The sequence below is a fragment of the Chenopodium quinoa genome, unplaced genomic scaffold (assembly GCF_001683475.1).
Source record: "Chenopodium quinoa cultivar QQ74 unplaced genomic scaffold, ASM168347v1, whole genome shotgun sequence".
Lineage (NCBI taxonomy): Eukaryota > Viridiplantae > Streptophyta > Magnoliopsida > Caryophyllales > Amaranthaceae > Chenopodium > Chenopodium quinoa.
In genome coordinates this window covers 7,593,085-7,621,061 of record NW_018745410.1, presented here as the reverse complement: position 1 = coordinate 7,621,061, position 27,977 = coordinate 7,593,085, and the positions used below count along the sequence as shown (strand labels likewise).

Genomic DNA, 27,977 nt, shown 5'->3' with positions numbered 1-27,977 from the left:
AATTAGGCTCCTGTCTATTTCCTCTGATAAAATCTACCCCCTACTAGCTACCCTGAATCCAGGCTAGCCCCAAAGCTTAATTGTTCTTTTAAAGAAGTGTTTCATTTTGAAAGTCATTGTTGTTAAGTAATAAGTAATAAAAAAAATAATAAATAATAACAAATAAAAATTGAAGAGAACAATGCATAAAGCTCTATTGGCTTCGAAAAGATGTTAACTTGTCCATTAGTAAATAAAAAAAAAATACATACATATCAATAGCATTGTGAAAAGTTAACTTTCTTACAAGCAATAATAGATGAACCAGCAAGGTTCAACCCCCTAACAAAGATCGGCTTCACTTGATAATTTAGCTGTGGCAGGAAGGTCTTCTTAGCACCTCTTTCTCTTAATTATAAGTGAAGTACAAACAAAAGCATCAGTGAGCCTGCAGATTTTGATTGATATAAAATTACAAAACGGGGAGGATAAACAAAGCATAGAGAATAGAGACGACAACAACAAAGCCTTAGTCCCAAAATGATTTGGGATCGGCTAACATGGATTGTCATAAGGAACCACATTATAAAGAAAAGTGGCCAGTATATAGGCTACCACAATTTGTCACTATGGAGGAAATAGAGACGGTAAAATACCTACAAGATTGGAATTCATGCCAAAGATGCAAGATGATGCACATATAGTAAAGCCTTCATGATTCTTGTTACAGTACAAAGGCAACTCTCTGCACAAAATCTGGACGCCTCTTTGTAGGCATTCGTAGTAGTCCAGTGACCTGGAGTTCTGAAACTGCCTTGCAGAAACGTGCTCTTTTGAAAACAAGGTTAAGGATTTCAAGTCAGAATCATTTCAATTTACTGGGATAATTCAGTGGGACTTCTTAGAGGCAGTAAGCACATGACACTGAGATTAATTTAAATAAAATGGAAATCAATACCAGGCTAGAAGAAGAAATTTGAAAGAATTGAAACTACACTATGAGCAATATCACAATTATAGTTCACCAAAGCACCCAAAGGATAAAAGACTCGAGTATTCCATCTTAAAGCACCATCAACATAAGTAATAATATTGATAATTAAATTACAAATAAAGAAATCAAAGGATACTGAATTGCTGCTTCACCGAGGTTATTAATATCCTTCTTTTTCTTAGGAGTTGAAGAATGCTTTGACTTACTCCTAGCTTTTGTAGGTGGAGTTACAAGAATTGCCTTGAAAGATTGGAACCAATCGTGAACATTAATGACATCACCATGCTCTTGAGCCAGAACATATCTTCACAAGAGAAAAAAATTATTTCATTTAATGTTTTATTAGTAAAATAAAGGGTAAATACAAGTTAATCTCTGAGATTCACAAAATTTGTTTATCACATGGCAATTTTGTAAATAAATCAACAACTTTTTCCATAAAAGTGGGTCCTACAGGCTACAGTGATGATGACTGGATAAAGTTGTTGATTTATTTACCAAAATGCCATGTGATAAACAAATTTTTTTTATCCCAGAGATTAACCTCGTAAATAAAGAAACTTTCATTCTCTTAGAAATGACACAAACAACCGTTACGTCATCAAGACCAAATTCACACTCTAAAATGATGTACTTCACCCATTGAAAATTTGAGACAGCAAGAGGTAACACAAAAGACTGTAACTTCACCTAATTTAACCAGCTTAGCAAAGCCTTAAACAGATTCCATGTTGTACAGATTCATCAATGCCTTACCTCAGACATACACAAGGTTGTTTCTAATAATAATTATGAAAAAGAAAAAGAAAAGCAAAAGGGATATAGCATAGACAAGGAAATACGCTCAATAAAAGCAGTAGATCAAGAGCAGCACTCATAATTGGATTACTAAGCAGAAATTAAAGAGGAAAGAAATAAGAGAAAATATAACATTAGCACGCCAGTATAAAAACGAGACAAAAACAGTAACTTAATGTCAGTATTGAATATTGTCAGAACTACTTACGTTATTGAAGTGTCATGAAGTGATGGCAGCAATCTGCTTCCCCTAGTGCTGCAACAGTTGCAGTGCAAATATTTTTGGAGCTCCAGCAGATCAGCTTGAATTCTTCTTCTAGGATCTCCCAGCAAGGCCTAGCACAGTTGAAAATATAATGCTTAGGCAACTACGATAATAACAAATAGTTGTACACAAAGAATTACCTATCGATTGTCAACAGCCATTAATTTATCCCTTGATCAGTCTAGAAAAAGATCAAATTGCTGCCCATAACAAAAATTTAAGTCCTGTACACTCAAGGGGACGGGCTATATCCCACTATGAACGAAAAGATGCCCAAGCCAGATCCATTATCCAATCTCTTGACTTGGGCGTGTTGGGTATTGCTTCTTAAATCACAGCAACAATAACGTCACAGTAGAAAAAAGTATATTTTAGAAATTATTTCTTTTTTCAATATTCTTTTCTAGAATATCTGTTGCTCTCCTATTGCTAATTGCCCAGAGCTGCCCACAGATTTGCTACCAGGCATCGATCACAACATTACTTAACAGCAAAAAACCATCAATTGAACAATCATATTTCTCCACAAAAGAACCCAAGGGGTCACCTTCTGCACAACTAAAGAGAATTCATGGAAGAGATGGGCATGAGAAAGTTATGGAAAGAGAGACGGAGTGACATATATCAAAGGTCCAAAGAAGACAATAAAACATAACATGTGCCTGATGACTTCCTCCATGAGATTAATCTCCATCATATATATGAGCTAAAAAATTAAAAGCATAGTTAAGCGCAAATGTTCAAGGGTATTAAGGATGTGAAGTTATGAGCTTTGATGGAATAGATAAGACTTAGAAGCCCTTAGGATGACAAGACTTCATTAACCAGAAATAGCCCCAATTTCTATATTTGCATCATACATTTACAAAATCAACATTTCCCTACAGGGAACCTGCAAACATAGAATCCTTTTGGCAAGCATAAATAATAAAAATAAAATACTTACTGTTTGAAGCTTGTCAACTATCTTAAAGCACAAGATTTCATGAAACGGAAAACTCTCAATGGGCTTCATCTGATCTCTGTGCAAACAAACATTTTTTCTAGGAATGTTAGTTTAGTTACACAAAAACCTATCAAAGATATATTTGTCAATCAATTACCAATTAAGACAGCGAGAAGAAGAGTAAATTAAAGATTATCAAACAAATAGCACTTATAAAAAGCTAAGGTTTTCAGATTAAACTTCACCAACTAATACAGAAGCAAACATATAAGATAGGAAATAAACCCTAGAAAAAATAAAAGTTTGTCTAGCAAAGGGATGATGATCATTACCGAAGCATCCATTCAATCAATACAACAGCTTTACTGTTCCATAATTTTGGATCTTTAGGTGCATCTGATTTTTGGGACCTGAGAAACAGATTATACAGAAAATTATGGCTCTTGACAATGAAAAGGATAATGGAACAGCTTTACTGTTCCAGATTAATATACTTTAATATGCTAGTGCCTAATGCCTCCAATATCCTAATATGAAAATGATTAGATGCAAACGGCCACCTAAACAAACAATGTAATAAACTATGAGCAACTGCACAAAAAAGTAAGAACAGTTAAAATATAACGACCAAAGCCTTATTCCCAAAAAGATGGGATCGGCTGCATGAACCAAGAATATATCTCATGTAGTCATCCATAAATACTCTTCATTACTTCTATCTATTGTTACATACTCTTGCATATCCATTTTCTTCAAAGCATTTTTAACTTCCTTCATTAATCATCTTTGGTCTCCTTTGGCTTCTTTTGAAATCTATATTATCCCAACCTCCCACCCACAGATTTGCCAGTGCATCCTCATTTCAGCATGTCAGAAGCCCAAACCAGACTGATTCTCTTGCATATCCATTTTCTTCAAATCATTGGTCTCCTTTGGCTTCTTTTGAAATATTTATCATCCCATCCTTCCATCAATTATGTCGACATGTCACGTGCCCAAAACCAAAGTTATTGGTTCTCCTTCATCTTATCCTCGATATTCGTAAATCTAACTTTCCCTGAATATATACGATTTTACATCTATCCCTCATCTTAGGAATCAAATTCAATATAAGCATTGCCGGTTCCAAGCTCATATAGAGGATTGTGGTAGATTTGTGACTACCACAACTCTATCACATCAATAATAATGAAATAATTACATTAAGATTAAAACAATAAGCACCTGACAACATGCCTCACTAAGCATGTTCACATTTTCCTTTTTAGTGACTGATTTTCACACTATCATGATGCAGAAATTTGTTTTCACCAACTGGAAAACAAGCTCCTATCAATACTTCAAAGATAGGATGATGTATAAATAAGACATGTTATTCAGGATGAATTATATAAATAACAATGATTCAAATGTCATTTTGGAGTCGGTGATCTACTCTCTCACATTTTCCTTTTTAGCGACCGATTTTCACACTATTATGATGCAGATATTTGTTTTCACCAACTGGAAAACAAGCTCCTATCAATACTTCAAAGATAAAATGATGTATAAATAAGACATGTTATTCAGGATGAATTATATAAATAACAATGATTCAAATGTCATATTGGAGTCGTTGATCTACTCTCTCACATTTTCCTTTTTAGTGACCGATTTTTACACTATTATGATGCAGATATTTGTTTTCACCAACTGGAAAACAAGCTCTTATCAATACTTCAAAGATAGGATGATGTATAAATAAGACATGTTATTCAGGATGAATTATATAAATATCAATGATTCAAATGTCATATTGGAGTCGTTGATCTACTCTCTCACATTTTCCTTTTCAGTGACCGATTTTCACACTATTATGATGCAGATATTTGTTTTCACCAACTGGAAAACAAGCTCCTATCAATACTTCAAAGATAGGATGATGTATAAATAAGACATGTTATTCAGGATGAATTATATAAATAACAATAATTCAAATGTCATATTGGAGTCGTTGATCTACTCTCTCTCTTGCCTATTTCCCTTCTTATACGTAAGGGTAGTGACTTAGTGGAGAAGAAATAACTTCTGAAGAGACACAAGGGGTTATGGCCTTAATTAACATGCAAATCCACATGGATACAACTGCTACAATCTTCTCTCCACAAACTGTTTGTCATCGGTGGGTAACTAAAACCAATTCCATACACACACTAGCGACATCAGAAAATTGTTCATAAACCTTAGCTCAGATTCACCTAGGTTATGCCAATATGATTTATATTAAAGATGCTTATTCTTATCTTGTGTACAGGGGACTAAAATAAAAGGTGCTCAGACTCATAACTACATCAGATTTATTCAAGTTCATGCTAAAATATTATGTATCAAAGATGATTGTCCTATTCTCGAGTCTATGACACTCAGACTCAAATACACAGGGACTCGAATACAGAGGTCAGATAAAAGGTGCTATCTCAGTGAAAAAGTTGGGCATTTAGTGAGGATGATTACAGACCTCCTCACTCCTTTGCCCCTTATAATGAAAGTTTCATGTTCCAAGTTGTTTTCTACTTCATTTGAATTTTCATAAATAGAAGTAGGACACTGCTTTCCTCAAGGTACTGCATCACTACTTCAGTGTACTGGCTGCATTGTTCTCTCCCAACCTCTCCTTAGTATCCTGTAACTTTACCATTGAATGCCTAGAAAGTGCTGTTTGCTACTCCAATTCATTACAGCTAAGCGCGCAGTAATTTCTTTTGACGAAAGATTCCAACTGTAGCCCTTTTATTTATTTATTTTATTTTTTTGCTTAGATTCCAAATTTCCGTAAATAAGCAAAGTAGGAGCATATTATTGATGTTGCTTGTACAACTTTTAGCAACACAAATAATTTATTTTGTAATAAAATCCCATCTTCACCTTATCGTATTGCTTCAATTCATGGGTTCTGAGCTACACTATTATTTTATAGATTAAGCAAGTACATATTGTGAAGCAAGGGAAGATGAGGAGATATAGAGCAGAAAGAAGAGGAAGTGAAGATATGATGAAGAAGAGTGAGTAGGAGAAAGAAATACAAGAATGATGGAGGATGTCAATCAATAATTTAATTAATAAATTAAAACAATGCGTTGTACTAAAAACAGTCTTATGAAGTACTTGTTTCTCAAAAAGAAAGGAATATATATCCCAGAGTACTCCCTCTACATAGATGTACCCAGACAACTTTTCGAGCGTCCCAGAAAGTTGTGCTCATTTGTAAATCATTCATATTTTGTCATATGATTTTGGACAATTATGCACTCATCAGCACATTATAATATCATGCATGCCCCATTTTTCTTCACAAAAATCCGTGTCATAACTATTAGAGGAGATGAGTTATTTTTGGCTTTTCGCTCTTTTCACACTGGGAAAAATAAAAAGATCACATATTTTTCCTTGTTCATCAATGCTGATTTTATTTTTTGTATCACAAAAATAAATAAAAAATTTACAGGGCCAAAAAGGACATGAGAATGCACTAAAATCTTGGAATCTCCCTATTCCTTAATTTCCCTGAAAAACTCAAAACAAGCACAACTTTTTTGGGATAGAGGGAGTAGTATTTACATTAAATGAAAGAGAAAGTGAAACCCTAACCTTTGGTAGAGACTAGCAGGGTAGCAGGGGAGATAACTAATAAAAAGTCATGGGTCATTGCCTTTTATAGAAATTGAAAGGGCCAAACAAATAAAAACAGAAAGGGGACACTATTATGCAATGAATGGAGTATATACTACCTCCTTTTTATTTTTGTTCAAATCGCTTTCCAATTAGTCCTAATTCCAAATCGAATCCATTTCATTTCATTTTGTCAAGGGCCAAACAAACAAAAAAGAAAAGGGGACACTTATGGGGACAGATGGAGTACTTACTACCTACTGCTTATATTTTTGTTTTACTCAATTTTCAATCAAAAACTTTTTTCAAATCAGTTCCACTTTATTCCATTTTGGCAAACCCCCTTCATCTTATAGATCCTACCCGACAATAATTACACATTTCCACCCTCTCTTACTTTATCTATCTTTTTTATTCGACTCACCCACCTTTGTATTCCATCTCTCTTACTTTATCCACCAGTATCTTACACCACTAACTTTTTCAAAACCTTTCTTAAACTAAGTATCTATAGTGAATTAGTAATAAAAAACAATACAAAAGGAATGAGATTTTTTTAAAAACAAATTTTGGTTATTAATATATTTTACTTCGTTTTATCTTCAAGTACCACCTTAAGTTTATCAACTCTTTAATTCAGTATCTTAACTCGGATTTTAAACAATTTATGGTGATGTATTCGGGAAAGTTTTTTTGAAAGGTGGCTTCAATTATACTGGTGTTCATCGGAAGAGAATCAAGCTTCTAAATTATACTTATTTAGTTAGGGAAAATTGGGGAATTTATCAATTTAATTTAATTATTTTATAAATTAAGTCCATATTTTAGTAAATAACTTCATATTGCACTCATTTTCACAATGTATATTATTATTAGGTTAAAATGACTAATTTTTCATCATATTCAATATGTAAACTTAAGGTTCATATGCAAATTAGAATATTTTGAAAGAGAGTTATTTTCAAAATTAAGTTCACTTGCTTCATATTGAACTAATGTAGGCTAAATTGATGCCTTAATATGTTGAATTGCCTCATCAAACCATCTAAGGACAACCAAAAATGGGATAATGACAACTAAAGAGGATGAACATGATAAATAAAGAGGGAGAATGTAACAACTCAAAAAGAGTTAGTAAAATTGAAGGGAAAAAAAAAAAAAAAAAAAAAAAAAAAAAAAAATCAGTTAGTAAGTCCCATATCTGGAAGGAATTCGAGTTAAGGAAGTGAAATCAAATAACTTGATAAACTTAAGATGGTTAAAAAAAAAAACATTTTACATGGTAGTAAAAGCCAAAGCATGGTATTTAAGAAATTAAGAGACAGTAAATATAAAAAATAAAATAAAAAATATTGTTTTCTAATACAGATGGTAATTTGAAAGGTACTTAATAAAAGAAGGAAAAAAAAAAGGTCCCACCTAACAAGTTTAAAGCATACTCTCCTACCATGTCAAACCTCCTACTTATCCACAAATGACCTCTTTCTCTCTCTCTCTCGCAATCATGACCAACCACGCACAAACAACAATGGAATTACGAGGAAGGTTGCCCCCTTCGGGCAAGTTAATACCCTTTAAAGTTTCATCCAGTCCATTGCCTTGCTTTTGAAATCTAAGGTTTTGAAATGTAAACTCTAGATCTAGTAGACGTGTAGTGTTGAATATTTTTTTCAATTCAGTTTGATAATTATCTCTTGGATGAATTATTTTCTCCCTTATAGGTCCCAGATTCGGTTTCCACAACTGGTCAGGCCACATTGACAACAGTACAGCTGAGCAACTGGCAAAGTCTACCTATCAGAGGTTTGAGCCACCTAATAAACCTGTTAAACATTATCAGAAAAATAGGAGGAACGGAGAAGCTCAGTTAACAACAGCATAGACTAAAGACAGAATCTTACGAGGAATCATACATCAAATCGCTTCCTGAGCTCTTGCTTTCTGCAGTCATCATAACTTGCAGCTCCTTGACTTTATCGCCAATCTATGATATTAAAAAGATTCATGGAGATGGCTGAATCAGGTACAATTTTAAAGATCGAAATTATAGCAAGTGAACATTTAGTATATTTTATAAGTAAGAAAGCATATACTACCTCCAGTCCAAATTACTCGCAACTTTGGGGTATTATTTGTGAGATATAAAATATTCCAAAGTTGAGAGTAATTTGGAACGGAGGTAGTATAAAGCATCCATCAAAGAATTGTCATACACATGTCAAAACATTATACAGAAAGACATTTAAAAAACAGAGGATGATTCATCAAATATCAGTTGGGCAGACCGCAAACTTACAAATAAATAAACAAAAATTCCATGATAAAATGAGGCTATCCAATATATACCTGGAATCATAGTACGAAAATGCAGTTTTGGATGCAATCGCGGAAACGGTCGCGTGTTTCGGTAATAGAATTGATGCGTTGATCGCGGATCGTATCGGGGTTGTCGCGTATGAATTAAAAATTATATTTAAGTTTTAAACTCTGTATTTTTACAATGGTTTTTCTCTTAAATTTTGAAAATCTTATATTTTTTACAGAGTATACCACCATATTTCCCTTTTTACTACTATGTATTCTTATACCCCTCTTTACATTTTAAAATTAAAATCTATTTTTTAGCGTAGGGCCCTAGTACATTGAAAAAAAAGGGAAGAGAAGGGGTGGGGGTCACGTGGGATGTGAAATAAGAAAAAAGCAGAAGGAAAGAGAAGCAGTGGGGTCAGGTCCATTTGAAAAGAGGATAAAAAGTGATGTTTGTTAATCAGTTGTACCCCATTTTATTTAAAAAGAACTAGACTTTTATGGAGAATTCAGATCTCTCGCCGGAAAAAATGTCAAAAGAGCTTAAAACTCGGTGTTTTAACTTTGGATATTCGCTGGTAACGTTTGATGCGGCCGAATTTTATTTTAAAACAGCCGTACCGGCCGAAATCGCGGAGTATTGTAAAGCAGCGTGCTGTACCGCAATATCGGAACGGCAACTTCAAAATCCATTACGTCTCGGGTGATTCGCGACGTAAAGGCCGAGTTTTTATACCATGGCTGGAATATGAGCATATCTCAAGCCATAAGGTTAGAAAAAATGACAATTTGGAATGCTACGTACAGTGCCTATATTTTGTGGCGCACCTACTAATTATATTTACAAAATTGACTAAAGCAGTGGAAGAAAAACACGTCATGCTTGTCAGGCAGCTTGATTAGAATGGATGTTTGAAGTTATACTTCATTACAAGAAAAGATTGATACTTTTATGGAAAATGAGAAACCTTTCTTCCTTGTTAGTTCAGTCTATTTTCACCCAGCAAAGTGCCTAAAGTTGGACCGTCCCAAGTGAAGAGTATTTTACAAAGTCAAAGACACATCTAGTAAGGAGAAGGAATCAAAAGCTTGTCAAAAAATAAAATTTCTCTCCTCTCTCCTCCTTCCTCTATCCAAAACCCTAGCCTCCATTGTTGAACTTTGAAGCGGCTTCCATTGGTTTTAACCGGTAGAAAGCCCCAATCCTTGTTTTTTTAAAGTTTTTTTAGGTTTATAATAATGCTGCCTCCTTTAATCCTTTTGGGAGGAACTTTTCTTCCCCGAAAGAAAGGGTTGATGACAAGGGTTTTTCGACATTCTTTGAAAGACAAGGTTTATCTCCTCTTTTCGGGGGAGAAATTTCTTACTTTTGAATCCATGATATTAGATCTAATGGATTGTCATGAAATTATTTCGTAGCTGAAAAAGTTATCAAGTTTTCAAATACACACAGATGAATCAGAAAGAAAACATCCTCACAGCTACAAAGCATTGTTAGATTGTCTCTCCAACAAGGCTTTATTTTCAAGCGATATAAGCGAGAGATGTTCCACATTGCAAGATCTACTCGACGATCTTGGTTTTAATGAATGAAAATTTTATTTGATTCAATATTTTATGTATTTGCTAACGTCAAATCTCTATTGTATATTTGTAGATGTCGTATGACTTTTAATTAATGAAATATTTTTGCTATTCAAAAAAAGTAAGGAGAAGGAAGGAAAATACACAAACTGACAACTAATAAATCTGCACAAAGACAGTTGGTTAACCTAACAAGTGAACCACCCATTGCAGTCAATTAAAGCCCAGAGAACCAATTTTTTTTAGCAAACTGGATGCTTTGATGAGTGTGAATAGCTTTAGAAAAGAAGACGGGATCCAACTTTGGTTCACAACTTGGTGACATTATATGCAACGAACTATGAGGTGCAGCCTTAAGGTATCATCACTTATGAAAAGAGGCACAAAAAAGGGAAGGCAGACTGTTGGGGCAAGAGGAGTGGAGCAGCAGCAGCACATCAATTTCAGTGGGCAGTCACTTAGCAACAAATGACTGCTGCAGGGGCTAGGTGTACCTGTGCAGACCTTGCTTTTTGTGCAAGCCTAGCTGGCCTTTTTGCTGATTAAAATTAGCTGTGTACATATATAAAAAGGGGGAGTAGGGATTGGCTTAGTCAGCTATTTTTTATGGTAATTGAATCCTGGACAGTTGTGACCTGAAGTCACCTTGGAGAGTGGTGACCTCAAGCCACCGTTTGCAAGAAAGTTTCTATCTTTATCAATCAAAAAGCAGCCCATTTTCCCTTACTTTTCTTATTGTTTTTTCTTTTTTTATTTGTTCTTCCATTTAGTTGTGAAATATTGAGTGAAAGTAGTAGCAGTTCGTTACATTATCTTACACTTTCCATCAACATGGATACAGAGGCTGTCTTTCTCCTGTTTTTCAACAAGTTTTTGTTAATGAATTTTATTCCTTTGATAAACTATACTCGGGATATTTTCAGCAAACAATTATTTAAGATCACATAGATCATCCATTCTAAACTTTACAAAACCAAAATAAGAATATATGTAGAATGGAGCAACACCACATCAAGACAAAAGGGAGAAAGATTTTACTCGAGTACATAATCTTATCACATTGTAACTCCAATATATTAGATTGATACCTAAAGCCAAAAGGAGAATTAAAAAGACGAGAATGGAGGAAATTTAGGAGACCTAAATGACACTTTCACTGCCTAAGCTCCAATCTCTTAAACAAACTTCCAAGCAAAAGATCAGAGCTTCGCATATTTGATATCTTAAAGCTTAACTGCTAAAATAATAATTCAAGATATCTCAAGCAAAAATTCAGATCTCTGACAAGTCTGATAGAGAATTAGAGATAAAAGACCTCAGTATATTTTCAGATCTTCCAACTTAAGAATAGTATGTAGTAACAGAAGCTTTGTAAAAATTTTAAGAACGTCCAATAGCAACATAACGGAAAATTTTAAATTGCTAATGATGCTGATTATATTGTAAAATTATGACTATAAAATATGACATTACACCAAGTCTTCCCACTGGAAAAATATCAAACACTAATTTTTAGCAAACTCTCTACCTTTATACATTTCTCATTGGTTTATTTATTAAAAGAGCGTGATGACAATCAGCAGAAAAACCCCACCCTTTCTTTTCTGAGAGGTGTGGAGGGAAACATCCAAAAACTAGGCATACAACAAGGTCAAAAGATGACAAACAGCATATACAGTCTAAGTTAACCAACACATTTGTGCATGACACAGTTATAATTTCCCATTATATATTCAATCAGCAACAGCCAATAATAAGTCATAATCATACCTCGCATACGCCATCAGCATGTCTCTCCCAGTTATTAAGCAATTCAGATAATGCTGCTGGTGAAAGATCCCTGGTCAGACACATGTTTATTTATCCAGTAAGGAAACCAAATGAAGTTTAAAAGTATCTCTATAGCATAATCAGAACAAAAGATTATTATATATTAAATAAAAGTAATAACTCAAAAAGAAAAGAAAAAAGGTTTAGAACCAGTAAAGTATGTCATGGTTGTGAATGTGTAGCGGAAGTAGAGATGTGAAAAAGATAATAAAGGCAAGATGAATAATAAAGAGGGAAACAATATTTAACATGTTAAAAATCCTCCAAAAAGGCCAAAAAAACCCTAACGGTGAGTAATACAATAATAATAATAACTCACACTATGACTCACAGACTGAAGGGGATGGTAGATAAGGAGATAGTGTGTATAAGAGTATCTCCAGTCTTTCTAATTCCTAGAGAGCCAATTGACTATAAATAATCTCTACAAGCCAAAATTTTGGGGAACACTCATAGAGTGTATTAGAGGATTGGAGCCCTGGAGGAACATTAGAGTATGCAGATGGATTGGATGCTCCCAAATGATGCCTAGCATACCATAATTTTTAATTGACGTATGGCGGTGGAAGAAGTCTGTAGGGGAAGAAACATCTACACATGCATGCTCCTTGTATTTCTAGGGGTGAGCAAAATTGGGTACCCGGATGAAAACATCAAAACCGGTCCCAGAACTGGTTAGTACCAGGTCAAACATTATCGGAACCGGTTCCGGAACCAATTCCAATACTAGGTACCCGGTACTTTAAAAATTGTTTAAAATCCCCTTTAAACTGCCAATAATAATAATAAATATATTTATTAGCTATCGATAAATTACATAGCATATCAACGATTTGCAAAGTATAAACTCCTCAATTTGCTCCATCTTTGTTGTTGTTCCATCATCATAAAATTCATCATCAACAACCGATTTTTGCGAAATATGCTCAAAGAATGGTAAAAATAATGATAAAGCTGCTAGCTTAAATTAAATCAAGGCCATATAATAATGTGGAGAATAAATGAAAGAGCAAATTAAAGAAAACCAGTGATGTAGAAAGAATGGCTGATGTGTTTAAAAGGATGAAGATGAGAGCATAGAGAATGAAGAAGAGTTTAGATCTAGGGTTTGAGCATGTGAGTTGGCTGAATTTTCAAGTGGGTATAGCTTTTAGAGTTTAAGTGGGCTGGCTATTACAATATGCGCATTAACGCAAAACTAAAAGTCCACCAGATTTACTATGCATGTCCTTAAACTTTAGAACTAGAAACCCACCCGGTACCAATCCAAAAAATCATGAACTGGAACCGGACCCGATTGGAACCAATTCCAAGAATATGGAATTGGATCCAGATCCGGGTCCGGACCCGGTGGGTTCAAAGCAGTTCCGGGTCCGGGAAAGGGTACCCACTTTTTCTGCTCACCCCTATATATTTCCACATAAATCTAGAAGTTTCATTAGAATTCACAAATGCTAGTATCTTCCACAATTTTCCGCCAATATATACTAGAATCTCTAGAAACCTTGAGACGTGGATAATTGGGCTTATGGATTCGGGCAACATTATACACAACACAGTAGTATGGGCTATGAGCACGACTGAATAAATAATTATTTGCATAGAAATTCCTACATGAGAATGTATTGTGTACTTGAACATTAGGATATAGATAGCTTTAAGGGAAAGGGTGACTTTAATGAGATTGGGTAATTGGACATTCAAGAACCACCATTTGTAAACCAAGTTTTTGCAATTACCCAAAAATCCTCCGAGAACATTATTTTGATACACATAAGTAGTAGCTTTTACGTGTGATGAGGTCCAAATAAAAAGCAAATTATCTTAACGATATTGTATCACCAATCGTAAGAAGAGATTAACTACAAAATTCTAGCACATTGAAGTTATCCAACCTTGCTGAAATTATTGTATAGTAGTCATGTTACATGCTACCACCAACCTTATACAAGCTTACAATAAATAAAAAAAATAAAATAAAAAAAAGGGAAAATTTACCAAGAATAACACCACCTTTCACGGTTTCACTGGTCTTCCATATATGAAATGACCTTCAAATTATTTCAAAATGGAATGATCTTTGTGAAATGTAACCGGTTAGTAACCTATATAATACTTAAAATCAACGTTACATGGTTACTAATGTCAAAATATCAATCTAATGTCATTGGTCAGATTTTTTTAACAATTTTTGTAAAAAAATACTTAAAATCAACGTTACATGGAAAGCGGGACGTTCAGAACTTGGTACGAGAACGTGGAACATAGCTTTTAGAGTTCGCGGAATGTATGGTCTTTATTTTAATAGGGTTTTTTAAATTTTTAATTTTATAGATTGATATTTACCGTAAATTAATTACATATTCGTTTTTTTTTTTTTTTAAAAAAAAAAAAAGATAAAGCTAGAATTCTGGAAATTGTAATTAATGTATTACCCGATTTCCCATGCTATATAGTTATACATAGTATAAAATAAGTTACTGATTACTGTGTAGGCAATTTTCAAAAAAAAATAGAAAGAAAAGGGGATATGGGGGTCCACAATCTTTATTTATTGCTCAAGACTTGTTTATTTACATGTTTCTTCATCACCCTCCTCCACTGATAAAACTTTTAAAAAGCTTTCAATTATACCCGAAATTATAAACAAATATTAACCCAATTGTAACTCAAGACTGCGACTTAGATCTTACTAAAATTGGGTTCTCCGTCATCGACCGACGAACCTGATCGCAAACCACCGCGAACTGGAACGCGTCAAATCCGCGTTTCGGTATGGACGTTTCAGTACGGGGAACGCTATACCGTCCTGCGTTCCGGGTAACACTGCTTAAAATTTTTTTAAAATAAACCCTCCCTTGCTCGACGGCACCCCTCTTGACCAGATCCACAACCAACCACACAGCTCCTTCCTCTTAACCACCTTCCTCCCACCCTACAACCCTCCTCCCTCCCCTCGAAAACCCTCCTCTTCCCACCGGTCGGCGCCCAACCCACATCCACTGAACCCATTTCGCGCCTTAAAAGATCATCTCCACCCCCTTCCCTCCTTAAACCACCACCCGAAAACTCTAAAACTCCCAAATCAAGTGGTGGTTTTAGGATTCAAAATCCCATCAAAACCCGAGAACTCTACCTTCTCCGCCGTTGAAAAAACCTAGAAGATCCTCTCAAAATTCAACGACCCAAGTCAAACGACTCCCCCAACAAAAAAACCCATCTTCACAATCTTCAAATCTATGCTTACATGCCCTAATTTGTACAAAACATCCCCAAAATGCCTTCTCTTCTGCGATTTGTTTCCTGATCCTTTTCGAATCTGATTACAGTTGTAACCCGACACTTCTAGCTTGTGTGAGCTATGGTGGAAGGAGGAGCTTGTTGGGAGAGAATTGTTAATCTCTCAATACATTTCTTGTGTCGGTGTCTCGGTGGCCACCGGCAATTATGGGGTGGCTGTCGGGGGAAGGGTTTTTTTTTTTTTTTTTTAATTTCAGTTCTTTCTTTTGTTTAAAAAAAATTTAAGTTTTTTAATTTAAGTTTTTTTAAATTATTATTATTAAAAAAAATGTTAAAAAAAATTAAATTATTTTAACTTATCACGCATGTGACACGTTTTTTGTTCCACTTTTGAAAGATGTGTATCAAAGGTCGTTCCATTTTAAAATAATCCAAAGGTTGTTCTATTATTGGAAGACCGCTCAAAGATCGTGTTATTCTTGGCAAATTTTCATAAAAAAAATAATAAGAAAAATTATAAAGGCAAATGCCTAAAATATTTACTCCGACTTCAATATACTCCCTCCGTATTTTCTTTAAGAGTTACACTTTCCTTTTGCGACCGATTTTTTAAGTGTTACACTTCTTTTTTTTTTGGCACCTACTCAATTTAAATATTAGTTTTCTCTCCTCTCACGGTCCCCACTCAAACCACTTTTACTTCTTTATTATTTATTTCCCTCTCGCATAACTCACTTTTTCAATAAAATATAACTCCACTATCTTTTCTTATATTAATTTCCAAATTACCACCTACATCTTTTATATTCAATTCAAATAATTTGCCGACAACTATGTGTCATTCCAAGTGTAATACTGAAATAAACGGAGAGAGTATGATCATTAACCAAATCAACAGTCCCTCCGTCTCATATTACAAAGCCTATTTGGGTTATTTCACGGAAATTTAGGAGGATGTTGATTCCTTAAATCTATTGATTGGGATTACATATGTGCATGTGGGGTTAGAGAGAGAGAGAGAGAGAAAGAGTTTGAAAATTATTGAAGAGATGGAGAGAGAAAGTGTTGGGATTGATGTCAAAAGACATCATTAGTACCCAAAAAAAATTAAAAAAAAAAAAGATGACAACTCATCAAAAAGAGGGTACTATTGTCAAAAAGTACAACCTATAAATAGAAATAGGCTTTTAATTTTGGTTTACCCAAAAAGGAATACACGATTTGTGATATGAGACGGAGGAAGTACTATTTTTTCAGACTCCTTGCAAATTAACCATAAATGAAAATATATGATTTGAAGTTATTTAATAACCTGACAAGTGCATTAACTTGTAGGATCTGCAGAAAGAGAAATCTTCTTGATCAACTGTGAATCAGTAGTATCAAAAAAAGATCAGCTTTAAACTGCTAGGTATAACAACTTTTCTGGCTCACATGTATCACTGTAAGGACAGACTAGTGCAGTAACTTCGCTATAGCTTGAACCCTAGCTAAGGGAATGCCAATGTTGAAGCAAATACGTATTACCAGTTTAACACAGCTTGATTTTAAAATAAAGTCATAAAACCCAAGTCCACCTAAAGTTCAGGCAAGTATTCAATTTGTCAAGCTCAAGAGTCATGAATCATTAAGACAAAGGAGTTTTATTTGAGTTCCAATAGTTGCTAGCTAATTACCACCAATGATTACACAATATAGATCTTGCCATAAGCAGTGATGAAATGTTTGGAAAGATAAGATGTACTAAAGTCAATACTGACAAGACCGAATGCTACTACAGCAGCATGTATCTCACTAATAGCAGAGTTGGGTATAGATTATTGCAGTTTGCCACCTTACTCATTTCCAACTAAGAATTAAAAGGAAGGCTAATCATTATATATTAAATCACAAAGAAATAAAACCAAAGGGACAATACAAAAAGCCCACACATCAGATGGAGAGGACACAGGTCAGCATAACACCTAGGCCACAAAAAACTATAACAATAAGCATCCTGCCCTCAATCAGCATTCAATGCGTCGAAAAGAATTTAATTCATTGAAACCACATTCACAACAACACATACGTGACACTGAACATTACTTTCCTATATCATATGTAGGATTTAATTTACTTCTTATCCCCCCCCCCCACCTTCTCACTCCACTCTCAACACAAATTGTAAGTATAGATACATGTTAGAGGATGATGTTAGAAAAAAAAAATGAATAACACCAGTTCATTAGGTGAGTTTTGCAGTGTAGTCTACTGTGTAGGGTTCTTAGTACAACACTTCTGTTAAGCTAAGGTACAATTCAGGATTGATGAAAGATAGCCCCCATGAACTCATATAAACTCACCTATGAGTTCTACATTCTCTAGGTTCATTTCTGATGACTAAATAATGCACAAGCTGATGACACATAAATCTTGCAAATCGATTACCACTTAAATTAATTTTCAGAAAAATATGATACCTACCTTACCTTATTCACTGCTTTAAATATGTAAGGTCTTTGGGGAGAGTCATCATATTGACTAGATAAACACCCATTCCTTAAAGATCTCCCATGCTTATAAAAAGTCCCAGATTTATGAACATCTGGATCAAGGGCATCACAATACAAATCTAACAGCTGCACATTTTGGTGCTTTCCAGCTTCATGTAAGCACTGCAATTAGATCAGTAACATCAAAATCTTTGGTTTCATATTCCCCAATCAGATCAGTAACATCAAAATCTAAATGCGTGAAGCTTAATAGAAGGTTAGTATGAGTAAATCCTACTATTAATGCAGAAAGTATAGTTAATTAATATTTATAACGAATTGAGGACCCACAAAATCTAGAGCAAATGTATACTCACGTAAAATTTTAGTCAACAGCCACAATTGAAAACAAGACTACGTTTTCGATTTAAACAATATATACAAAACTAATGAAAGAAAACAGAAGGAGAAGCTTGACAACTCACCTTGACTACTGTGATCCAGCGTTGGTGGAGTCTCTTTAGCTCGCCAATAGCATGGATCAAGTTTTCACTGGTTAGTTCACCAACATCATAACATTAATAAGATGGATGAATTCTTAGTATCAAGAGCAAATAGAAAATCTAGGGAAAAAAAAAATTAAAATAATGGCATCTCTACATAGTACCATACCCTCTGCAAGAAAGTTGTGAAGAATGTTTCAACATGATATCCTGAATAAACGCATGTTTCTCTTCCCATATTTCCTACACGTGAGAGAACTCAACAGAAAATGCAACGTTAAGGGTTTCGAAATTCCTAACATAGCATTACTGAAAGGCAACTCCAAGCAACACTAAGGCTAAATACAGTCTAGAATGTTTTATCCACATAATAGGCCTCTACAATAGACAAGACAAGATGTCAAGGATGCTTGTAGCCTTGATCAACCATGATCGACAAATAGAGTATCATGCAATACATGCAATTTTTGCTTTTACAAGATAAACAAGTCAATCAGATGATGATGCATATTAAATAAATAGCAAGGATCATGCTAATACTATGCGATGCCTATTATTCTTGATCAAAAGTTTATTTAATAAAAACCAAGGTGGTCTTACATATATACTTTCTAGTTCCTTCTTTTCAAAACATCTCAGCAAAATAAATAAATAAATAATAAACAAGGTAGGCTTACAAAATAAACTTCAGCAAATCATTGACCAACGTTTACAAGTTTATAATGTGGGAACTAAGTTTTAAAGTGCACAAGATGCACACGCAAAAATCCTTGGAGCCTAGGCACAAGGCAAAGAGGCACGCCTCCACTTTATTCATACAATAATATTAAAAAGAATTATGAGCGAAGGTGAAAGAGCCATGTGATTGATACCTAGGAATTTACAAATGGAATTGGGGGATATGGGTTTTCTCTCTCCTTAGTAAATCTGAATGTTGAAAAGTCGCTGATGAATCACATTTATATAGGATTTATAGGCACGTTTATGCTAGGTTTATAGTAGTTTTTTAGGTCTTTTTGTTGCTTTTTAGGTCGCAAATGCATAAGTTGTTTGATAACGCTTCGTTTGTGTTTTTCTTAATGTTTCAAGTGATTTGATAGTCATTTGGACGCTTTCGAAGTGTTTGAAGTTGATTCGGATGATATTTATATAGAAGCCAATGAATTGAGTTTCTTAATTGGAGATCCCATGTTGTGGATGTTGATTTTGATTAATATATGCATGAGACATGAGTATAGCATTCACAAGGGTCGTTATGCACTTTACGGAAATGAATTTGAGTTAGAAACGAAGAAAGACGAAGATTTGCAAAAAATAAAAAATGACCTTTGCTCACTGTTTTGATCATATCTTGAGTTCTACAGATCGGTTTTCTCTCTCCTTAATAAATCTAAATGTTGAAAAGTCGCTGATGAATCACATTTATATAGGATTTATAGGCACGTTTATGCTAAGTTTATAGTAGTCTTTTAGGTCTTTTTGTTGCTTTTTAGGTCGCAAATGCATAAGTTGTTTGTTTTGTGCTCTATAACGCTTCGTTTGTGTTTTTCTTAATGTTTAAGGTGATTTGATAGTCATTTGGACGCTTTCGAAGTGTTTGGAGTTTATTCGGATGATATTTAGATGGAAGCCAATGAATTGAGTTTCTTAATTGGAGATCCCATGTTTGTGGATGTTGATTTTAATTAATATATGCATGAGACATGAATATAGCATTCACAAGGGTCGTTATGCACTTTACGGAAATGAATTTGAGTTAGAAATGAAGAAAAACGAAGGTTTGCAAAGAATCAAAAATGACCTTTGCTCACTATTTTGATCATATCTTGAGTTCTACGGATCGGATTGAAGCAATTCAAGTTGCATTGAAAACTAGACTTGAAGAGCTTTCCAATGACAGGTCGCACGCCTCAAGAAGCTTCCTAAAACAGAAGTTACAGGCGTTTGAATCCAAGCGATGCAGACAGCCACCCGCGGGATGTTGTTGCGCCCCTGTCCCGCGACCACTCGACACCAGCCGCAGCTGCCAGCCCGCGGCCACCGGCCTACGCCCGCACGTCTGGTCAAGCAGCCTTGAAGCCTCGAGTAGCTTTTTCATTCCACATCGTCACAAGTCTTCGGGTCACATCATCTTCTATCATCTAATAATAATTCAACTTATGTAATCTTTATTTTCTTATTTCTTTTCTTTATTTATTTTTAGATTAGAACTTAGGAAGTTTATAAATACTCAAGGGATTATTATTTTCCCTTATGCCTTTTATATCTTTTATTATTTTTACGTTCTTTTTAGTTTTCTCTCTACCCCTAGTTTTTCATGGACAAATCCATGGAACTTGAATTTGTTGCTTTAATTTCAGAGGTAATTTTATTTCTCTACTTTAATTATGTTTTCTTTATTAGATCTAGATGTAATTATTTCTTTCATGTTTGAGTAGTTTTATTTCTAGGGTTTGGGAATCCATGTTTATACTATGAATCGTGATTGGTATTTTTAATATTTTGATTATTGATTTCTCTAATTGATAGTGTTTCCTTATTAATCTTGCAACCTGATCAATTGTTTGATTAATTCTTGTTAATAAGAGTTTGAATCGAAAGATCTTACTTTTAAAGGCTTACCTACAATTAGCAAATCTGATTATGTTAGCGACCGAACTACATATGTTGAATTGAGAGCGTTAAGACCCGACCGTAGGCTTAGCAATTGCTCTAGATAATTGATTGATTAAATTGTTATTGATATTTGATAGATTTAGAACTATAAACATGGTGAACCCACCCTAGGTCTATTTATTATTTATTTTATCCCACTTTTATTTTAGACTATATTTTTATCCCAATTTCGTGACATAGTTTAGTTTCTTCATACCTTGAAAGCTAGATTGAATAGCCATTTCTATGTTGATTCGACCCTACTTACCCTACTACATTGTTAGTTGGTTTTGTTAGGAATTTATTTTTGACAAGTGTCAGTCGCGTGGTGTTTTTCTTTTTTTATCTACATCAATAATGACACTGACAACATAAGGCACAAAAGGGGAGAGGGGGGGAAGAACCTAGTAAAAGCACGTAGGCACCGCCTTTCGTAGATCTTTGCGCCTGGAAGAGCTCAGCTCTCGCACCTTGCACCTAGGGGGTGTCTAAGCCGCACTTTTAAATTAAGTGTGGTTATCGAATGTATTACAGTATTCTGAAATGAAAGAAATATAATTTCACAAGATAAGCCAGTTGAATAATAGTGGCAAAGAAAAAATTGTATATTATGTGATTAAAGCAGCAGCAAAAAACATGACATTTTGTTGCTTTGCAAGACGATCTTTTGCATGAATTTCTTCAATAATATGATCATTTGTGGACCAAAACAGTCCAGAAGAAAATAAACAAGACAGTTATCAATATCATCAGAAAAAAGAGCAGATTATCATACATGCAGTAATATGAGGTGAAAAAAAATTTAGATTATTGGAGTGGGTATAAACCAAACCTGAAAATCATCTTCAGCATCTAAGTCTTTTAGCAAGAAGCTTAAAGGCTCGGACGAGAAAAGTAGCATACAAGATATCTAGGAAGGAGAGAAAAAGGGCAATCATTAAAACACACAATGTAAAACTTCAACTTAATAAGCTGCATTGGAATTAGGTGTTGTACCTTTAAAGATCTGATAAAAGAAGTCAAGGTACCATCATGTTTCGAAAAATAATCTTTCATAAAAACAGCCACCTTGTGGCCAACATTAAACCTTGAACAAGGCCTTAAGAGAACAGCTTCAGCAATAGCATCCATTCTTTGAGCTGGAGATCCCAAGACAAATTTACAAGTGCGTAGACACAATAATGCATTTGAAGATAGCAAATTTTCTGGCGAATAAAGCGTCGTTGTGACCCCCATTACTACGATGACTGGTATTTTAACCACCCATTTGCTGGAAAAAAAATGAGCAAGACTTAGAAACTTAGGTCCAATGGAAGCAAAAAATTAAGTAATTGAATACCAAAGTGAAAGAAGCATCTATTCATCATTTACATAAGACCAAAAATAATTAATTTCTAGAAAGAAAAAAGACCAGCATAGAGGGAAAATGAGTTGATACGTTCACGAACTACTCGCGAACAATCTCAATCAAAACTCGATTATAACTCAATTGTTAAGGTAATAAACAAACTTGAATAAAACTCTTATGCTTGTTAAGTAAATGAGTCAAGCTTGAAAAACTTCTTTTCGACTCATTAATGTTCATGAAAAGCTCGTTTAGTTCTTATGTGACTATGTTCATGTCTAATTATAACTTATTCAAAGGTTAATCAAAATCAAAAAAAGTACATGAAATATTAATTATTTTTACATACTTAAATATTTTGAATATAAGAAAGAAAAAAAAAACATTAAATAATAATAACAATAACAATAATAATAATTCACGAAGGTCATTGCATCCGCGGAATCCACTTTCTCCTTATCTCCGCGTCAGGTTGCCTTATGGAAGTCCCAACGGGGGATCACTCTTCGGCCTGGTTGCGAACGGTCCCAATATTGGGTTTGGGTCGGACTATGAATGGTAAGACTTACCGTAGTGTTCTTTGCTACCAGCTAGGTGTTTCTTTGTTCTCCGTTTCAACACCGTGTTTCTCGAGGGTTTTTTATGGGGATAATTATGGGGATCATGCAATGTCTTGTTCTGGGATGGTGGGTATTAAACATCGGCATAACGTTGTTCGTGACACCCTTGTTGATATTTGTTTTCGGTCAGGGATTTCTGCTCGAAAGAAGGTTAACGTTGGGTTGTTTGGAGGGAACGACGGAGCAGATGTCTTTGTCTCTTTATTCCTGGGATAAAGGCCTTGATGTATGTGTTGACTTGACGGTCTTCACCTTCGACACAATCGGGGTTATCTGACTTCGTTCCTCGTCGTGTTGTGTCGGCGGCAGCTCAGCGGAAGCGCGACAAGTATAGGGCGCGTTACAGGGCTATTGGCTATGGTTTTCTTCCTTTCTCTTTTTCTTCGTTGGGAGAATTAGAGAAGGATTGCACAGGCGTTCGCTCAGGATATTAGTGCTCGTGCAGCTGCACATTTTCAGCAGAATCGGGTTTGCTATAACTAGAGGGGTGGGGGGCCAGATTGGCAGATTGTATCTCGGCTTCCCACCAATTTCTTGTAAATTGATTGACTTTGTAGGTTTTCTGATATTTATAATAATAATAATATTAATATTATTATTATAAAAATAAAAAATAATAATAATAAAAAATAATAATAATAATATTACAATAAGAATTATAGAAGCCCTGGGCGAAGCCATTTTTGGGGGCCCAGATTGATTCTCGGCTTCCCACTAATTTTCTATAGGTAGTATAATTTTGTATGTTTTTGAGATATAATAATAATAATAATAATAATAATAATAATAATAATAATTATTATAGAAGCCTATTCAAGCACAAGCTAGCTCAAACACTAATACTTCTTTCATTAAATTTTATAATTACACCACTTTCCATTTTCTACCATCCAAAAATAATTGTTACATTTACTTTTAAGCTTTAACAAAAGTCAATATTATCCTTACTTATCACCCTCAGTCCCTCATACGACCATACTCTCTCTCTCTCCTTCCTAACTTTCTCTACCTTATAGTCCCCTTTCATCCATCCCCATCCTTACAAGCCCACCATGAAAGCACCAACCCACCACCAACAACAAAATTACCACTAGTGTCCAGCTCCAACGACTTAATGAGATGTCACTTACTCTATCTCCTCCAAATGTGACCCATTCACCTTTCTCGTCCAACGTTTCAATCTCCTTCACTCCATCCATCCCCATCCTTACAAGCCCACCATGAGAGCACCAACCCACCACCAACAACAAAATTACCCCTAGTGTCCAACTCCAACAACTTAATGAGATGTCACTTACTCTATCTCCTGCAACCCATTCACTCACCTTTCTCGTCCAACGTTTCAATCTCCTCCACTCCAATAAATGGTGGCTTTGTGGGCTTGAATAGTCTCATCTCTCTCATGGCCTTTTGATAAAATAATAATACAAACAAGTTTAATTCGTGTAGATGGTGGGTTTGGACATTTAAGTGTTGCACAAACTATATACTCTCTCTGTATTTTATTACATGCTCCACTTCCATTTTGTGGTCGTATTTACTACTTGCTCTATTTCCTTTTTTGGAAACATAAAACATTACTTTACTATTTTCCTCCCCACGAGTGGTCCCCTTATATCATATTTTAATATTTTTAATATTCTTTCTCCTCCCCACTTATACTCACTTTTTCTTTTTTAGATTTTTTTTTTTTATTATTCAGCCAACCCCACTTCCATCATACTTTATTACTTTCCACTATTCCTCCAAAAACTCCACGGATGGAGAAATGGAGCAAGTAATAAATCACGAAGGGAGTAGTAGATTCGTGTTGTAGGCTTGGTTAAGCTCAATTTGTTAGGGTTATGAGTTTTGGTTTGTGATGATGGTCAATTTGGGTAGGCTCAATTTGTGATGGTGGTGGTTTTTGTTTTGTGATGATTAAGTTTAGGTGGATGGTGGATGGTGGATGTGGTTTTAGATGAATTCAAGCAGTAACAACAGTTGTTTTGTGGGTCAAGTGAACTTTAGTAGTGATTTTATAAAGGTGGTGGGTGTGCATGGCGGTCTAAGCAAGGGTGGCAGCAATAACTACTGGTGAACTCCTCAATTAAACCCCACATGGACTCTCTAACTATTTGTTTTAGTTCCATGGCTCTTTTGTAATTTACAAGTTACAACACCTACAAGACATTTCTTAAAAGTCGTACCATTTAGAAATGGAACTATTACGAAAAAACAAAGGAATAATTCTTATGAACCTTAGCTCCAACAAACTAAAAATGAGCCTGACTGGGCTGACTCAGTTCATTTGCAACTCACCAACATGAAGCAACAAATATATCAGCTTGATTGCTTTGTTTGATTAACAAAAAATTAATATCTGGACTTAACCGGTATTTGCCACTGGCCAATAACTATTAAGAAACAAATTTGGAGGACATCATGGATTAAAAGTAAAAATGTTTTGGTATAAAGCTAGCTAAGATAATAGACTGCAGACATTGCTTCAGAATGCAACTGCTATGCATTGATTGGCTTTTGAAACTGTGAAAAATGAAATTTCCTCAGATTTGTTAAAAGTGAATGAAATTATATCTCCTTCTATCTTTCCAACAAAGGATGGGCAACAGCTTAAATACCTTAACATCAAAATGAAATTGGACAAAACGGAAGCACAGCATCTCTCCATGTCCTCAATGATTATGACTACTGGTGTAGACTCCCTTTGTCCACAGTACCATGATGCCAGAATGGACATATCAGCATCCTGCACAGAAAATATAAAAGTAACTCTTAAAGGTAGATTAAGGCTAGAGAATCTTTTGCAGCATGCATATAATACAAGGTACTTACATCCAGTGCAACCTTCAGAAACTTTCTCAATAAACAACTCAAACAACCACCAATCCCATTCTTAGCTGAGAAGTCCAGTGATGACATATTAGCTACATGGCAGCCACCAGACTTCAAGTGATTGCCAAGTTCTTCAAAGGTAAGTTGATCATCAACAAACTCCATATTTTCTGCAGACAACATATAAAATTTCGTTGTTGTTAACTTTTGAATTATTTAAATTATTATGTTGTAGTCACTTGTCAGTTACTTGATAGTCATACTGATAGTAGTATATAATTAAAAAGGCATCACTATATATGATAATCTTATTAAAATTCATAGAGAGAGTTTGGAAATCTCAAAAGCTCCACACCTCTATCTTTTTGAGAAAACAATCAAATATTCAAGTATACATCTAACAATAATAGACCTCCCATTTTAAAGTATACAATCTACTTTAAGCAGGTTATTCCTCTCTAATATTTATACAAAATTAATCCCCTACACTCATGCATCCAATTTATTCTCTCTACATGTTCTCTCTCCAGGCCACTTGCTACTTAATAATTTAAGAAAAGTAGTATCCTGTATGAACTACAGAAACTTGTACAGATGTAACACCGTGTTAGCACAAATAAAGATTTGGGTAGAATTATTACTGGTATATACGAGCCCAGTGTAGATTTGTTTCGACAAGGCATCAAGGGCTATAGGATATGGATGAGTGGTTTCAGCATAGCCCGGTTCCCCACATGATCTCACTGCTTTAAATGATTGATGAACCCAAGAACTCACTTCATTAAATATGCTTAAGTTGATTTCCTTGAGGACACCCTGTAAAAAATAAAAAAAAATTAAAAATTAAAAAAAAAAATCAATGGTTAAGGAAGAATACCAATTTAGCATGAAGAAAGGTTGCATAAATTATTTCAAAATATTTATACATAAAATTTCAATCAAGGAAATCCAAATTTCAAAATTTCAACCTGCTTACTCTTATAGTGCGACTTAAATGAAAGGCATACTTCCTCTGTTCTTTCCTAATCGTAACATTAGGATATTTAAACTATCCATAATTAACTTTGACACATTATTTACTAACACCATACCATTCCCCCATTTTATTTCCATTAAGATTCAAGTACATTCATAGTATATCTCCTATCCTAGTTCTAATCCAAACAAATACCTTAGGAAAGTGTAAGATGTCCAGCAAATTCTCTAAAACAATAACTATATATTATACATACACATTCAGTAAAAGGGGTGTGATAATTACCTTGATGGTGGTGTCAATGTTGGACCACACATAATGAAAAGCACTAATTCTCAAATTATATAGATAACGATCATCAAACTCATTCACAGCTTCTTCATTTAATTTCCTCTTGGATTTCGGCCGCGACAAAGAAGAAGAAGAAGAACCCCTGTGAAGAACAAAGAAAGCAGGCCCGTCCCTGAGGCAGGGCAGGAGGGGCGGCAGCCCTGGGCTCATGGAAAAGAGCTCTGATTTCATAGTTAAATCCTAACATTAAAGTGTTATGCAATACATTAGCAACCAAATTTGATTCATAATTATAGGAATATTTGATTCAATTATCGATCTCATAATTTCAGAGATACTTGATGTGATGATAACAAATACAAACAACTTACCTCAGAAGTTGCTTCAATGGGGGATACAAAAACTAGATTCAACGGAGAACGCCAACTGCGCTTCAATGGAGAACGTTGAGTGCGCTTCAATGGATATCTCACTAGTCTGAGAGAGAGCAATCTATGAATCCCTTATGACCTGTCAGGGCCGTCACAGTTATTAAAGGGATAGATCCGTCTAATAATAATAAATAAATGGGTTGAGTCTTTATATATGATCGTCCAATTATGAGATAGCGTAGACCTTTTTAAGGGTTTAAAGTAAACCTTTTTAAAAAGTACGGAATATGGAGTATTAGTTTAAATTTAGGAAAAATTG

General features: G+C 34.7%; 1 protein-coding gene across 3 annotated transcripts; it reads right to left on the bottom strand.

The window, feature by feature from the left end:
* Nucleotides 1–169: 169 nt before the first annotated feature.
* LOC110713220 (origin of replication complex subunit 3-like) lies at nt 170–27,809 on the bottom strand. 3 transcript variants are annotated; one of them, XM_021891678.1, is made up of 18 exons: nt 27,659–27,809; nt 27,282–27,527; nt 26,662–26,836; nt 26,021–26,190; nt 25,807–25,934; nt 22,217–22,490; nt 22,053–22,130; nt 18,735–18,808; nt 18,548–18,614; nt 18,055–18,245; nt 12,292–12,361; nt 8,532–8,614; nt 3,315–3,392; nt 2,983–3,058; nt 1,980–2,107; nt 1,110–1,277; nt 636–809; nt 170–427 (listed from the first exon to the last, which is right to left on the bottom strand). In XM_021891678.1, exons 2-17 carry the CDS (start codon nt 27,516–27,518, stop codon nt 704–706), a joined length of 2,103 nt encoding a protein of 700 aa, XP_021747370.1. In that variant the 5' UTR covers nt 27,519–27,527; nt 27,659–27,809; the 3' UTR covers nt 170–427; nt 636–703. The 3 variants fall into 3 exon arrangements, with proteins under 3 accessions (XP_021747370.1, XP_021747371.1, XP_021747372.1); XM_021891679.1 differs by having other exon boundaries at nt 640–809; XM_021891680.1 differs by having other exon boundaries at nt 8,544–8,614.
* Nucleotides 27,810–27,977: the final 168 nt, after the last annotated feature.